The 16,180-nt window shown below is 47.7% G+C and overlaps 1 protein-coding gene across 1 annotated transcript; it reads left to right on the top strand.

The window, feature by feature from the left end:
- Positions 1 to 12,876: 12,876 nt before the first annotated feature.
- On the top strand, positions 12,877 to 14,361 carry ANKRD34B (ankyrin repeat domain 34B). The gene has a single exon (XM_058824256.1). It carries the CDS (start codon positions 12,877 to 12,879, stop codon positions 14,359 to 14,361), a length of 1,485 nt encoding a protein of 494 aa, XP_058680239.1.
- Positions 14,362 to 16,180: the final 1,819 nt, after the last annotated feature.

Below are 16,180 nucleotides of genomic sequence, written 5' to 3'. Positions count from 1 at the left end.
CACCAGTCCTGCTGCCGAACCTGCTCCAGGTGGGCTCCTTTACCTGTGGGGCCACAGGTGCTGCCAGGAGCCTCTGCAGCAGGGGCTGCCCACGGGCTCACAGCCTCCTTGCTGCATCTGCTGCTGCAGTGTGGGCTGAGGGGAGCCTGAGCTGCTCCTGCCTGACATGCCCTGCAGGGCTCTTCTCCTCTCCCCTCCCAGCACCTCTTGCCCCAGCTGTTGTTCCCCACAGGGTTTTCCCCACCACCTTAACTCTTGTCCCAAAGGGGCCAGTGCCACAGGTGGGCTCAGCCTTGGCTCTGCCCTGGAGCCAGTGGCATTGGCCCCATGGGACACGGGGAAAGAAGCTTCAGCAGCTTCTCACAGCAGCCACCCCTGCAGCCTCCCTGCTCCCCACACCTGGCCACACAAACCCAGCAAAATCTGGTAAAGAGGCTTTAATACTTCCCTGGGTTCACAGTTGTGTGAAAGCTTTGCTGCTCTCAGAAAAAGTCACTGTCAGTTTGACTCCAGCCCCTTCAAAGTGAAAGAAAATATACATTGATTTAAAAATCTGTGTTCCTGTGTTCCTGTCAAGCATTAACAGTAAAGATACAGTGTGTTTATCAGTGTGATTTTGAATAATCTATGTGACAAATGTGGAGTATGAGCAATAGTGGAGTAGTTCTCTTTCATCTTTAAATATTAGATATAGTTAAATACAAAAATACTAAAAATATTAAATAAACTGGTATAATATACAGTGACGTTCCCTTAGAATATCAGCTGTGAGCACCCCTTGAATTTCCCATGGCACTTTACTACAACACCTAGCTGATAAAAAACCTATTTGTTGCAGCCCCTGCTCTGAGTTGTCTCAGTTTTCTCTGTGTTTCCTTTGAAACTGTAAGCACTTCCCTGTATTGATCTTCTTGTTCCGTGTGCTGATGTTACATCAATCGATAAAAACATGTTTATGCTTACATAATGCAGCAAGTAGTCTCCAGAGTTTGAAATTGACAGCACATTGTTGAAGGGGAGGAAAGAGACTGCTGCCAGGGAGATGTCATTTGTTTTTTTTTAAATACGAGTCACAGTGACCCTGGCAAGAGAATAACCTCCCGAAAGTGTTTAAAACATACCTGTTATAGGTCAGTGTTAAAAGCTCTGACAGTTTGCAAAGTACTGTGTTTAGGACAGCTGACATTTATTAAAAGTGGGAGAAAAGACTTCATGCAATGTTGGCTGAGGCCAACATACATTAGAAACTTTGTGCCTAAGTGCAGAGATAGGGTTCACTGAGGCCAGGATGTTTTGTAGCATCATTTCAAAGAACTTTTACCTTGGGTGCAAAAACAAGCCTGCTGAGAACATAAGTGGTTACTCTTGATTCTTTGTGGACTCACTCAGTCCTCTCCAGATTTAACCATGTCCTTTGTCAGATACAACAACAAATTAAGTTAATTGACGTTTCGTGGAAATGCGAACTTCTGTCTCCTACTTGAAACTTTTCAGAACATAATGCTGTTCATTTAGTGTGGCTCTCTGCCACAAAGATCCGTTTTTGTTTGGTGTGATTTTCAGCAGAAGCACTGCATTGGGACAGCACCCTTTGTACCAGAGCTTTTCAATATACAGAGCCCCGTCGAGAGCTAGGAGGATGCATTTGACTGCAGTGAAGCTGAACCCAAAATCATGTTCACCCCACAGACGGACAGCCCAGGCACCACTCTGTACCCACAGCAAGGTGAAAGGCTTGCTCTCTCAGGGTGGGTGGGCAGAAGGGTGGGAGCCTGTGTGCTCAGCAAGCACACGCAGACTGTTTGCTCTCGGTGTATTGTGAGGGTGCTTACCTGGCCCCTGTTACTTGCCCAGGGTAAAAATAAGTCCCTCATACTGTGGCTTGAAGAGAAAAAAACCTGTGTTCCAAACGCGTCTTCCCCATGTTTTGTTTACTTCACCTCATTGATGAATGATTCCTTGAAAAGCCATAGATTCTCATTATGTCCAGTACAGGGGGAAATGTCATGTTTTTACCCAGTTGCATGCAGCTAAGTGCAATGAACAGCATCATGAGTGACAGTGTAATTACCAATCACCAAGAAAAGTCTATACAGGTATAATTTAATCCCCCTCATTCATGCTTTACCAGGAACAAACTGTTCCAAACATATTAAAATCTTAATTTTCAAAGATAATACTAGATTTAACAAGATAGCTAAAACCAGAGGGTTTGCATAAAAAGTCAAAAACAAACATAAATGTTTTTATTGCTTTTCTATTACTCATTATCTCTTATCTGACAGTGGACAGCGATTTCCATTTGGCTGTAGAAAGCTGATGTTTTCAGTAGTCTTAGAGCCATGGTGTATTCAAGGTCAGAGCTGGGAACATACCAACAACAAATCCCTATCGTGGACAGCAATCCGTGGAAAAGAAAGGTACACTCTGAAAAATAAGTTAGCTAATTTAGCAAATAAAATACTATTAGTATTTATACAGAAGAGCAGGGGAAAAACAGGAAGGGGAGAATGGCAATGATTACCTTATTCAGGTTATCTGAGGAGAGCACTGGTAGCACTTGACTTGACATCTTAATGGGGAACAGACAATTGTGTTGACTTCATCTGACAACAGCTAATTTGCTGGGGACTTAAACCTAAACCCAAACTTAGCCTGACTTAAAAAGTGTTGCTAGCAGAAGACGGTGGGAGCAGGCAGAGATAGCAGCTGACTTGGAGGGAAGGATTGTTCTTTAATCAGGATAGAAAATTTTCGGTGACAGATGAGGCAACAAAGCCTGGTAAAGTACAAAACTGGGAGATGCCTCCCTTGTTATTCAGGTGTGCATTAGCTGTTTCTGCTTGCCCTGGAGGGCTGTAGGAATAAAGCCAACCAAGTTAGGGTAAGGCTGGCTGAAAAATCTGAAGAGCCAGGTCCTGAAACAGAAAAGTGGAAGAGGAGAAAGAGAGCTGAGAAGAGGAAATTGATGTTTCTTAGAAGGATTCATGGTTTATGGTGTTAGTTTGCCCTGTAGCTATAATTACTAAGAAAATACTTTAAGAGTGCTGCGGGGTTTAGCACCTTGAAGATGCTGTGACAAAGAATGTCATTAGAGAGGGATTTTCAGGATTTGGGCGTTTGTGTGGCTGCCTTTGTCAGCTCCACAGAAATCCTCATCCGGAGCTGCTCTCCGGAGGTGCCGGCTGTACACCCGGGAGCGAGAGTCCCATGCCAGAGCCTCCCGTGCCCAGGGGCCGTCGCTGTGCCCAGCCCCGTGCTCTTCTGCTTCCGTCGCTTCTGGGACTGCATGTGGCAAACCTGCTCTTTTCCCTGCCTTCACTTGTTTTCGGCTGGCCTTGGGGTGATCCTGGGTTACTCTACCCTCTGCTTTCTGCAGATCGTTGTGTCTCCTTTCTCTAATCTCAAAGCAAAATTCATATAAAGAAGCCTTTTGTTAGATTAATTGACGTGGTTGGAAAAAGAATAGATGAGCTTTTAAGCAGAGGTCTATTCTGATTACATTTTCAGGACTTTTTTTCGAGTGACTTAGACAATGGCTTACATTGCAAAAGTTGTCTGTTCATCTCCAATTAAATTGCATGGGTTAAAGTAGATTATCTTTTCTCATATATCTTGTTTCGCTCTTTTTATCATTTGATGGTTTAGCTACAGCATTTCTATATCCTCTTCAGTCCCTGAGCTGTAATCCTCACCATTCTGTTCCTTATCTCTTCAGTTGTCCCATTGGATGCTGCATTGAAAATTTACAGAAATACAGAGAATTGAGTTGATGAAGAGACCTAGGTATTTCAAATAGATGTCTCTTAAGTATTTAAGTGCTTATTTCTGGTTAAGTGGTGGTGAAGTGGTTTTTTTTTAAATTGGGCCTTATATTTGCCTAAGCAAACAAAGCTGTAGGCATGAAAATAAATATTTTGTTAAGTGAGGTCTGCTGTGGAAAAAAAAAAGGAAAAGTAAATGCAGAATAAAGACAACCTGAGAGGGCAAGAAATGAATGATATACCATTACCCATGGAGCCCTAAATCAATCTCTTTTCCTTCCTTGAATAGTTCAGTTTAACAAGTTCCTAACACCAAGCAGAATCTTCTTCAGTAAGCAAGCCATTATTCAAAGCCACAAAATCATTTATAAATTATGTAATTGATTTAATTGAGATGGACACTTGCATAAAAACAGAATATTTTGACGTTCATGCTTCCTCCAAATGCAGTTTTCCACACAAAACCCTGCTGGGAATACTCACATTGGTTTTGGACAGCTGTCCCAGTGGCTGGATTACCAGCCCTTCTCTGGAGATCCCTGCTTCACCTCAATAACTTAAAATGGATTGGGCCACTGAATTGCACTAAAGCTTGTTCAGTTGTACTAAGGAGCACTTTAGAAGCGTTTAGTCTTTTCAGTTCTGTATCAGGAGCTCATTGAACATGTCCAAAAAAGCTCCTGGAAATTATTTCTTGTGAAAACAGCTGGAAAAAGAGCTTCATTTTCACAAGAGCACTTTTAATCACTATACCTCCTCTTGTTGGGTTTTGCTTAAAAAGATTAAAATTTAGATCTGGTCCCATCAGCGGTCCTAGGTGGAAAACCTCATTAATATAACATATCTAAGTTTAGAAATTTTTTTTTTCTAATTAATTTTAAATCCTTTTTTTCTCGTGTCTGTTCAGTTGTTTATCATGGTAAAAGGCAATGCATTTGACTGGAGTTCTTTACTCACTGAGTATTTTTGTGCATATTGCTATTTCAGGCCAGTCAAAATTGATTTCTTTAGTGTTGATTCTCAGTGGCTCTCATGAAATTATGGTTATCTTTCCAATGGAATCATGTAAATTCTGTTCCTTTTGTTGCAGACCAGTTTCACCTTTTTTTCTGCACAGTTCACTATATTTTTTTTCGTAGTATGCAATTCAGATTCTTTTAGAAACTGCTCCAGACATAGAAGTACGGCCGACGTTCTGCTGCAATCTAAACAACCATTTATAAACGTATGCATGAGAAAGGTTCTGCTCTAAGGATGTTCACAGACTGTGGGAGCTGGCAAAAGATAGTTATCCCCTGAGCCTGCTGATTTATAGCAGACAGGAAGGTAGCACTTGAATTGTGCAGCCTTGCAAAGGCTGGTGCCTGTGGAACAAGACATTTATTGCAATATATTCTCTAAAGCTGTTAGAGGGAGCCCTGCTTCCGTCACCAGCCACAATTATTCCTGCAAGTGTCACAAGTGCAGTTCCCACACACACTCAGTTTTTTAATCGAAGTACTTGGCAATAAACCACCAAACACTTCAGAGAGATTATTTATCCAGGCAGAAAGCTCCACGTCCTAAATAGCTAATCAAAGCATGCTTGATGGAAACCAGGAGATACCTGGGCACTGGCATGATCTGCCTGGAGGCAGAGGGTCACACCAGAGCCTGGCGGGCCCACGGAGCAGGGACAGTGCAGTGCCACGTGTGCCTCCAAATTGCCTGGGAAACAAAGCAATAACATAACAAGGCTCTTCTCTAGATTTTACACCGCACACATGGGGCTTTTGTGAGACACTTCATAGACTCCTAATTCCTTCTGTTTGGTTTTGGTCATTATTTTTGAAGCACAAAACATAGCACTCAACTTCTCTCTTAGACCTCTCAAATGATGTCTCTACATCACTACCATAATCCCCTTTCAAGAATTTGAACAAGCAAGCAGCTGTGCCTGTTACATTTTTGATATATTTTTAAGAACACTGTTGTTTACAACATGAGCACGTTCCTCTCAGCAAACAGTTCTACTACAATAAACATCTGCCTCTGTACCCAATGGTTTAGAATGTATTTAAGTATTTAATGCATTTATTTTTATGATATACCAAATTAGTATATAATAAAAATGGTTTCAGGTTCTGGGGTTTTTTTCAGTCATCCCAACTAAACCAAGTTAATTTGGCTTCTATATTTTTCCATTCATTCACCATTTTGAAAATAATTCTATGCACTAATACCTAATAAACTAACTGAATTACTAGAATGGCTTATGTTACATCATATCAGGTTCAGCAATTTACAGGGCAATGAAATAATATATAAGTAATTACATATGTAAGCAATCATGGCTCCTTCCCTTGAATGAGTTCTTGCTGGTGTAGGCTGAGGCTGGCCAGTACCAAACAGACACGATAGAGTGTTTACAATTTCTCATGGGAAGCAAAATCCAAAACTAGGGCAGGGGGTGAGGATGTCAGATCGAATTTAACTATTTCCATTCCTTTCCTTTCTTTTATCTTCCTGTGAACAAAGTGGAGCAGCTGACCTGGCTGATTGCCAGGATCCCCAAGACACAGGAAAGGCCCGACTGTGGCTGATGACGCTTGGGCCCCACAGGTGTGCCTTGACTGCCAGGTGCCAAGCCAGGGCTTTCAGCTGCGCTTGAACTATGAGTAGGAGAGTGAAACATGTCAATGAACTGTGCTGCACCTTCACTTTTATGTTAAACCTGATTTGGCAATACCTTTTCCAGTGATTCTTTGAGCAACCTAAAAATATCTGTTTGTGACAAACATTTTTAGTTAATTAAAATTGTTATTAGAATTCTGCAACCATGGAACTTTCTCCTGGTACATATCCAGGTAGCCCAACTGTTGGTGAAATACAGGAGAGGGTTATCAAGAAGTATGATAAACAAATATGCCATGTGCATATGCAAACATCTTCTGTGTTTTATAATAAAATTTGTGCTTCATGGATGTGTTGCCTGCTCTGGCTTTCCAGTCTCCTTCATTTTTAGCAGGAACTTCTTGATTCCACAGTTGTTTTTCTATCCAACCAAGAGTATCCATGGTGATGTTTATAGGAAAAAAATCTAATTATCTTCATAAAAGTGTTCTTCCAAGAGCTGGTTTGATACACAGGGGTTTTTGGGGGTTTTTTTGGTCAATGATTCATGTTGGCTATCAAGCTCAACAGCACAAAGCAGGCAAGGATGGAAAGAAGAATAAGACAGGGGACATTTAGAGCTGCAAGAACTACAGAAGTGGTACTGTTTCAGCAGCAGGAGTGCTGGTATATACACAAGTGTACAGTGCCTCTCCATCTCACAGAACTAACCCAACAACAGGACTGTGAAGAGCAGTAAACTCCTCAAGAGTGGGTGCTCAGTACACAAGCTTTTCTGAGGCTGCATGGCAAAGACTGAGTATGAAGAATGTGGATGAGGTAGGGGAGAAAAGAAAACAACAATTGTTAGAATCCTACCACGGGCAGAAAAAGCCCCAAAACATCTGTGGACATTCTCCCAACTCAGTTTTTGAAAGAGAAGGTTAAAGAGCAACTGAGGAACCTGCCCTTGGAATGTTGTTTGTCTTAGTGGCTTATTCATACCATTTATCCAGCTCTTAGTCATGACGGCTTCTCATTGATCCTGACGTGCACTTTTAAAAAATAGCAAGGCACAAATCCCCTTCACACTGCTCCTGGAACCTTCTCTCCCTGTGATGCTGAGCTCAGTGCTGTGCAGCTGGGTGCTGTGGCTAGCTGCTCGTTGTCCGGCCGTGGTGGCTCCTCTGGCTGCCAGCTCACCCTCACCTGCCCTGCTGCACTCACCTGTGCTCGCACAGCTCGGCGAGGGAGCTGTCATGGGGTCTCACACAGCCCATGTGAGCAGCAAGGACGCTCTGCCAGGTGCCCTCCAAGGAAATCCCCCTGGAGCCTCAGGGGACCATCAGCAGGGCCTGTGGCGCACGGATGCGTGGGAGAACACACCGTGAGCACCACCAGAGGCACACAGCAACTGCAGAGAGCAGAGCGCAGCACAGGGATGGCAAGGGTCAGGCTGGCTGCTCCAGGGCAGCCGTGCTTGGGCGATCTGCAGACCTCCTGCCATGAGCAAGGAAAGCGTGGACAGGGCCCGCCTGGATTTCTGCAGAGAACATCCTTGCTCTGTGTCCCAGAAGATGCCCACAGGCTCTCTGTCAGAAGCAAAGAGGCTCAGGCAGCTGCTCCTGGATAGCCTGGAAGAAGCAATGCCCAGAAGGGGTCTCACTGCCGTACACCAGAGGAGAATGCACACACACAGAGCTACATCCTTCCAGCAGTGCTGCGTGACAGGGAAAGACCCAACAGGCACAGAGCTAAGGCTCTGAACCCAGGGAAGCCCGTGAGGGTTGTTGAGCACCAGCACAGGCTGCCCAGGAAGGCCGTGGAGTCTCTGCCCTTGGAGGCATTAAACAAATGGTGGCAGGGTGTTCCTGGGCGATCAGCAGTCTTGGACTGGATGACCTCCAGAGATCCCCTCCAGCCTCAGCCAGACTGTGTTGTTGTGGAGGCGTCCTAAGCTTGCCTGGAAACCAAGAAGTGTCTTTGTGCTTTGAAATTTCACAGGATTCTAGCCTGTGAAACTAACCAGGAATTACTTCAAAGCCAAACTTGGTCACACCTGAGGGAAGCTTCTCCTTGGGCTCAGCTTCCTCTCAGCCCTGTTAAATCCTGCCTGGGTGGCTGGAAGCAGTGTGATGGTGAGGAGGTAGTTCAGTGTGTCGTTCCTCCATTGGCTGCACCGACAGCAGATCACAAAGCACGGCCAGGGACCCTTTGGTGCTGCCTCTGTCCGGAGCAGCCACCCACGCCAGGGCGATCCCTGGAGGTGCTGCGGGCTGGGGGCGGACAGGGGACCAGGCCGGGGGTCAGGAGGTGTGGGGTGACAGGGTGTGTGGGGCTGTGGGATGTGGGATGATGTGAGAGGACGGGGGGTGCACGTGTGAGGGTGTGGGGAGTGACAGGAGGGGTGAGGGGTGGGCAAGAGCAGGGTGGTGTGGGGTGTGTAGGGTCTGACAGGGCTGACGGGTGTGTGGGGTCTGAGGGGTCTGAGGGGTGTGTGGGGTCTGAGGGGTGTGAGGGGTGTGTGGGGTCTGAGGGGTGTGAGGGGTGGTGTGGGGTCTGAGGGGTGTGAGGGGTGTGTGGCATCTGACAGATCTGAGCGGTGTATGGGGTGTGACGGATGTGTGGGTCTGAGGGGTGTGAGGGGTGGTGTGGGGTGTATGGGGTCTGAGGGGTGTGAGGGGTGTATGGGGTCTGAGGGATGTGTGGGGTCTGAGGGGTGTGAGGGGTGTGTGGCGTCTGACAGATCTGGGGGGTGTGTGGGGGACGAGGAAGGTGAGGGGTGAGAGTGGTGTGGGGGTTGTGAAGGATATTTGGCATGGGAGAGGTTTCAAGGCGTCTGAGGGGTGAGAGGGGTATCTGGGGTGTGAAGGATATTTGGGGTGAGAGGGGTATCTGGGGTGTCCGGGCTGTTCAGGTGTGGATGTGGGGGGGCTGAGGGGCAGCAGGTGCGGGCAGGCGTGGGGTGCTGAGGGTGTGAGGGAGCACAGCCGGGTGTGAGGGGCTGTGGGTCCGACTCTGGGGCTGGGGAGCAGCCGGGTGTGAGGGGGCACAGCCGGGTGTGAGGGGCTGTGGGGCCGACTCTGGGGCTGGGGAGCAGCCGGGTGTGAGGGGGCACAGCCGGGTGTGAGGGGCTGTGGGGCCGGCTCTGGGGCTGGGGAGCAGCCGGGTGTGAGGGGGCACAGCCGGGTGTGAGGGGCTGTGGGGCCGGCTCTGGGGCTGGGGCACAGCCGGGTGTGAGGGGGCACAGCCGGGTGTGAGGGGCTGTGGGGCCGGCTCTGGGGCTGGGGCACAGCCGGGTGTGAGGGGCTGTGGGGCCGGCTCTGGGGCTGGGCAGCGGCCGTGGGACACAGGGCGGGCCCGCGGGGGTGGGCCCGGGGGTGGGGGCTGCGCGGGGCAGCGGCTGTGGAGGGGCAGCGCAGCACCGCCGAGGCCGAGGGCGGTGCCGGGGGCGGTGCTCGGTGTCCCGGCGCTGCCGAGTGTCCCGGTGTCGCTGGCGCCGCCGGGAGCGCCAGGAGCGGCGGCTCCGTCCCGTCCGCCCGCCCGCAGCGGAGCCGAGCGCTCAGGGAACGGCGCTGCCGCCTCGCCGCCGACAGCGCGGTAAAGTATTTAAACTAATTCTCGCAGCCTTCTTCTCGTGCTCGTGGTGTCTGCGTGTTGCTGCTGTGTGTGCTTGTCGCTGCCGAGAAGTTTGCGGTCCCTGCTCTTTCCCGGCTCCGTTCGGGGAGCCCTTTAGAGCCGTCGGGTTGCGAGTTGTGGTGGAAACTTTGGGGTGCTGGTGGCGGAGCAGTTTTGGCAGCGTTGGAATGGGAATTTTTGTAAGTCAAAAGTAACTCGTACGTGGTAAATTTAAAGTAGCAAAACAAGTTTTTGCTGCCCTGACTGAATTTGCCAGGTTTAATGTGTATATGAAGAATCATAAAAATACCGAAGTCCTCATGGTCTTTGAGTGTGAAAGCTTTTTTCCGAGATGAGAATCAATGACAATTTCACTGGAATGATTCTAGACTCTCTAAACACAACTGTGAGAGCTTGTTTAACAGTAAGGGTGCTGAGGCTCGGAGAGCAGTGAGGGAAATCTGGCTCTCACATTAAACAGGTGAGGAATAGTTTGCAAGGACTCCTTCATTCCTATCACGCATTCATGACACTGTTGCCTTCATTTGTTTATTTGTTATGAGGGGGAAAGAGTCGATGGGCTCTTTCCCCCTCAGTGCTGTGATTAGACTATTAGATTCAGAACCAGGTTTTCATACTATGAGGTGCCTGGTGCTGTTTTGTCTCAGAGTACTTTCCAGGACAATATTGCTGTTTGAAAACAAAGCTAAGCTCTTTCTAAACAGCACAGTGCAGAAATATTATTTGCAGAAGAGTAAGAGGAATTTGTGGGTGATTTGACAGAGAAGCTCATGATTCAGTGTCACACTCTGAGTTCCCTAAGTTCCTCATTCCTCAAACTGCTTTAAAGCTTGAAGCTGCTTTCAAAGTTTACCTCCACAGGTGAGAGGCACCTGTGTCAGTCCGGATAGCTCAGGAACTCATGGAGTGCCTCTGACATGGCAGTTAATTAAATTTAGGAATGCTGTATAGTCCCAGTCTGCAATGAATTATCCAATGAATTACTAGTTTAGGGAATCTGCTTGGCCAGCGGTCTTTCGCTTCCAAAAAGCCAGCTGTGGGGTTTTTGGAGCAGGTTGTAGCCAGTCCAGGTGTGATATGATTAACAGACGAAGCTGTGGCTGTCACCCAGCCCTCGGGAGTGTGTTCTGCATTGTGTTGTTCCAGTTGTGAACCTGTAACACTTTCTTTTGATGGTAGAGTATCTGATTCTGAAGAATTTGTGTGTTCTCTTCCCCATTTCATGAATCTTCTCTTCACTTTTCTCTGCACAGAAACATTTCAGGCTTTCTCCAGGCAAGCTCATACCTGCCAACCCCATTTACTGTAACTTTCCAACTTCAGCTATTGTCTTAGGTCAGCCTTCCCCGCCTCAGACCTGGTGAAGTCGGCAGAAACAGCGAATTTCAGCAACAGGAGGGGTTAGAGGAGATGCCACAGAGGCAGCCTCACCTTCAGCCCTGACCTGCTGCACCACTTCAGGTAGCATTATTCTCTCTCCATGCCTGTTCAATATTTAATGTTCTTTTGGTCATACAAGGGATTTCTACAGATGGAAAGGCTTATATAATAAAAGCTATATGTGGTCACTTAAGTAAGATGAGCAGTTAAGTATCAGAGGAGCTTTAGATAAATAGGAAAGAAATGTAAAATCACCAACAACTTCCAGGTAGGTCAAAACCTAGGGGAGAACACAACCAGAATTCCAACATGTGTGTTATCTACCAGGTATTTCTCTGCAGTTTCCTTCTGGAAATCTAAAAGCACAAATTGATTTGATACATTTATAAAAGACTTTACAATAATAATGAATACATTACTTGTCAAAAGTACACATGAAAATCATAATAATGATTTGCACTTCAATGAAAGCTGAAATAGACAGTACTGAGTCCTGTACTTTTATTATAATGGAGTGAATCCCTAAAGTAATTTCAATGCAATTACCTTTTAAAAATGTTTTATCAAGATAGAGGGGTGAAAAAAACAAGCCACCAGTCAAAGTCAGATTTCCTCCCCAGATTTCCAGGGAGTAAATCTGACTCTCATTTTTTTAGCTTGTTGGACTTTTGGAACAAAGTATATTGAGATCATCCTTCGATTTTGGTATTCACAGTAAAACAGAATTAAATTACTGCTTTTCAGTAAATCACCATTACTAGTGTTTTCAGTGGTGAATAAAAATGATTAATTAATTGCCTTTACAGTTAAACCAGTTAAACATTTTTATTTCTCTAGAAAGACATTTTAAATAAATTCATGTAATAATTTAATGCATATCTAATCTTGTATTGGAGTAATATTGCTCTGCCAATTATTAAAGACTGATTTTTTTTTCTCTCTAAAGGTTTTTCCTAGACACAGGTAAACAAGCACATACAAGACAAAGAAGTTTAGTTTGCATGTCTGGAGGTATACATTCTCATATGACTGTATATTGTTATTTACAAATGTATATTGCTATGTATGTTATTTATGCTTAATGTTATTGAAACTCCTAATTTTTTGTGTGAAACCTCCTGATTCTCTTTGATGTCACATGTTTCTTTTGTTGTAGAGCTGATACTGTCTACTCAGGCAGAGGACTGTGTGAAGGACAGTCAAAAAGTAAGAAGGTGACAGTCATGCTTTAATCTTATATAAACACTGTAATTATATTGAAGGGTTTTTTTAAGTTTTCAACACATTTGTTGTAAGTCTAAAGGGTGGGAAAACCTTTCTTCTTTTCTTCCTTTCATATTTTTTTCACAAAATACAAGGGCGTTTCCAGGCGCAATTAGTGCAGTTAAACCCTCTGTTATTTTGTCCCCATTTCCTCCTCCTTCCCCGGGGACCGTGCGCTTTCTGAGGCAGCCCAGCGAGGCTGAGAGGGCAGGGCAGGTGCCGAGGGCAGAGCAGGGCCATGGAGGCAGCGGACGTGCCGCCCGAGGGCTACTCGCTGATCAAGGCCGTGTACCAGCGGCGGCTGCGGCTGACACGGCTGCTCATCGACGGCGGCGCCTACATCAATGAGAGCAACAGCCGCGGCGAGACCCCGCTCATGGTGGCCTGCATGACCCCGCACGCCGACCTGCAGAGCGCCAGCAAGGCCAGGATGGTCAAGTACCTGCTGGACAACAAGGCTGACCCCAACATCCAGGACAAGTCGGGCAAGACGGCGCTGATGCACGCCTGCCTGGAGAAGGCAGGCCCCGAGGTGGTGTCGCTGCTGCTGCTGAGCGGCGCTGACCCCAGCCTGCCGGACCACTCCAACTGCTCCGCACTGGTGTACGCCATCAACGCTGCCGACAGAGACACCCTGGAGCTGCTGCTGAAGGCCTGCAAGGCGCGAGGCAAAGAGGTCATCATCATCACCACCGACAAGTCTGCCTCGGGCAGGCAGAAGACAAAACAGTACCTGAACGTGCCTCCTCCAGACCTCGAGGAATGCGCTTCTCCAGCCGACTGCACCTCCCCGTCAGAGATAGAACCAGATGAGGGTCCAGAAGACCCATTCAGCTTTAAAGAGCTGTATGGTGGGCAGCAGGGGGACAGCTCCTCTGAAAGAGTGCCACTGATGACCAAATCCAGCTCCGCACCAGCACGGTTCAAGCTGACACAGGTGCTGCAGTGTGATCCGTGGCTAAAGTGCTGCCCAGCAGTGTTCCAGCAGAGGAAACTTGCTTCTCCACAAGAACTCCAGAATATCAGTCCCATGGAAGAGCTCTCCTGTAAAGTCGGTGGCCTTGACTTATGCAAGAGTGTCGCCTCCAGTCATGAAAGTAGAGACAGGAAGGACACTGCTCAGGTACTGAGAGCCTCTGATCAAACCATGTCAAGGAAAGCACTACGTGATGCAATAAACTATCAGCCTCCTTTTGTTGAAGAGAAACACAACCCCAGTGAGATTCCCATGGGCATGGATGCCAGTTTGGGACAAATCAGCTTACTTTCAAACCTTGGCAGTATTATCAAGAAAGGAAGTGGAGAAGCAAATTACAACATCTCCGGTTCTCAGTTAACCAACAGTCTAATTCCTGCTGCTGATACCAAAGGTAGTAAGTCACCAAAAGGAAATAGAGAGATTCTTTCTACGTACCAGACTTTGTTACCGAGTCCAAGAAGAGGTCTAGAGATGCCTCCTCTTTCCCCAAGAGGCAGAAATCAGGCTGCTCTAGAGGAAGAGGCCTCAGGAGCCTCAGTGCTGGATCCGACGAGGCCAGGTTTTCTGCCTCCACTGAATGTGAGCCCCCGCCCCCCGGTCCCAGAGCTCACTGTCATAAACACAGTGTCTGGAATGATTTCCTATGGACAAACTCACTCAGCCCCCCCAGGATCTGCTTTCCCTAAGGGGACCAAAGAGACAAATCTGATGCGGAGGAGGCCCTATGAGCAGATCACAGTCTGACCAGATTCAGCAGTCACTGAATCTTTAACAGGAGAGCAAAGGGGATCTTAATGATATGTAAATATTCACTGCAGTCCTTAACTGTAATGGTATGTATCACAAAATAGAGCAGGTCTGTCATGTAAAGTAATGTCTGCCTCAGGAGTAGTGGTACAGCCCAGAAACTAAATGAAAAGACATCTAATGAGGCTGTCCTCTGCAATGTAAGCAGTGTTTATTTTGCTGGTTTTGTAAAGTTTTCGGCTTGCCTGTGACAGACAACCCACAGCAGTCCTTAAGTGTTGCAGTTCTCATTGCAGGTTGTAAATGCTACCCCTCCAGGCTTTCCCCAAGCACACGCCCTTGCAGCACCCGGAGAGGCGCTGCACACGGAGTGTGGGCCCCCGGAGCGTTTGGCTGCGATGCCGGACCCGGAGTGCCCGCGTCCAGGTTGTATATACGCACACAGCCCCCCGGGACCGCGGCGTGCCGCGGGGCGGGTGGCGGCAGGCGCACCGTGCCTCCTGGCCGCGGCAGCCTCGCAGAACGTCGCAGCTGGTGACACCGGTGTCGCGGGACTGGCAGCGCGCCCCGGAGCCCGGCTGGCCCCGGAGCCGGCGGTGGCAGCGCTGCCGGGAGCCAGCAGGGCGAGTGACCGCCCTGCCCGGCGTGTGCCGCACGCCAGCCCCGCTCAGGCTGTCCCGGGCACCGCGGGCACCGCGGCCGCAGCCTCTGGAATCCGCTCCAGAGGGATTTCTTTTATTCAGGAAAGCGAGAAAAAGCGCTTTTATTTGGGAGAAGCGAGGGTGCGGGGGGCAGAGCCTGCACCTGGAACCGGCTCTGTAGCCTCCCGCAGTTGTGGAGCCCCCAGAAGGAGACCTGCCCGGCAGGCTGGGGCCGTGTGCCCCAGTGGCAGCGCTCCTCACCGGGCACGGACACCGGGACACAGCCGGCGTGTCTGCACGGGCAGGGCACTGCACACGCACCCTCTCTGGGGAGCAGGGAGGAGCTCTGTCCTCCTGCTCAGACAGACCCAACACAGAAAACCCCACAGATTCAGGGACCGTGAGGCCCTGGCACAGCTTCCCCAGAGAAGCTGTGGCTGCCCCATCCCTGGGAGTGTTCCAGGGGCTTGGAGCCACCTGGGCTAGTGGAAGGTGTCCCTGCCATGGCAGGGGCCTTGCAGTGAGATGGGCTTTTATTTCAGATGGTTTCCAACCCAAAACACTCTGTGATCCTGTGAGTCTAATTATCAAACTCACCTGGGAGATGGAAACCCACAATCTGCCTAATCTGAAACAGAGGGCTGAATTTCCCACAAGTGGAAAGCAGTCCTCTGCAACCTCTGAGCTACTGTGTATTTTTAAGTATCTCTATCTAAAAATCTTTCTTTCCTTTAGTGTCTTGTGATTCCAAGTATCTCCCTTGTCTTTGTGTGCATCCCATAGATGCTGGGATTCTGGTATTGCATTTAGATCTCATCTTCTAAATTTTGAGAAAAAGTGAATGTGTTCTGTTTTGTTGTAATTTACAGAAATTGGTTGTGTTGAAATTGTGTCTGTGTAATGTGAAATTCAATATACGGAAATTAGGTATTTATTTCCTGAAAATACTCAGTGGGTATGTTGCAGCTTCAGTCAAAGTTCACCAAATCTGACATTGCATAAAAGAAGCCTGTAATGTTATTTAGCTTTGCACTTAGTAGGAGACAATGTAACGGGGATCTTAACCAAAAAACAGTGGTAAGGGGATCTTAAACACAAACCAATTTAAGGAGGATCGGAGACATAAAACAATTAGAAGGGGATCACAAACATACAAATATTTAATGGGGATCATC

The sequence above is a fragment of the Ammospiza caudacuta genome, chromosome Z (assembly GCF_027887145.1).
Source record: "Ammospiza caudacuta isolate bAmmCau1 chromosome Z, bAmmCau1.pri, whole genome shotgun sequence".
In the NCBI taxonomy this organism is placed as follows: domain Eukaryota; kingdom Metazoa; phylum Chordata; class Aves; order Passeriformes; family Passerellidae; genus Ammospiza; species Ammospiza caudacuta.
This window is presented reverse-complemented; position numbering and strand designations above follow the sequence as displayed.

What these genes read in the sequence shown, in the direction of transcription:
- ANKRD34B (XM_058824256.1), top strand. Translation starts at nt 12,877, where the DNA reads ATGGAGGCAGCGGACGTGCCGCCCGAGGGCTACTCGCTGATCAAGGCC.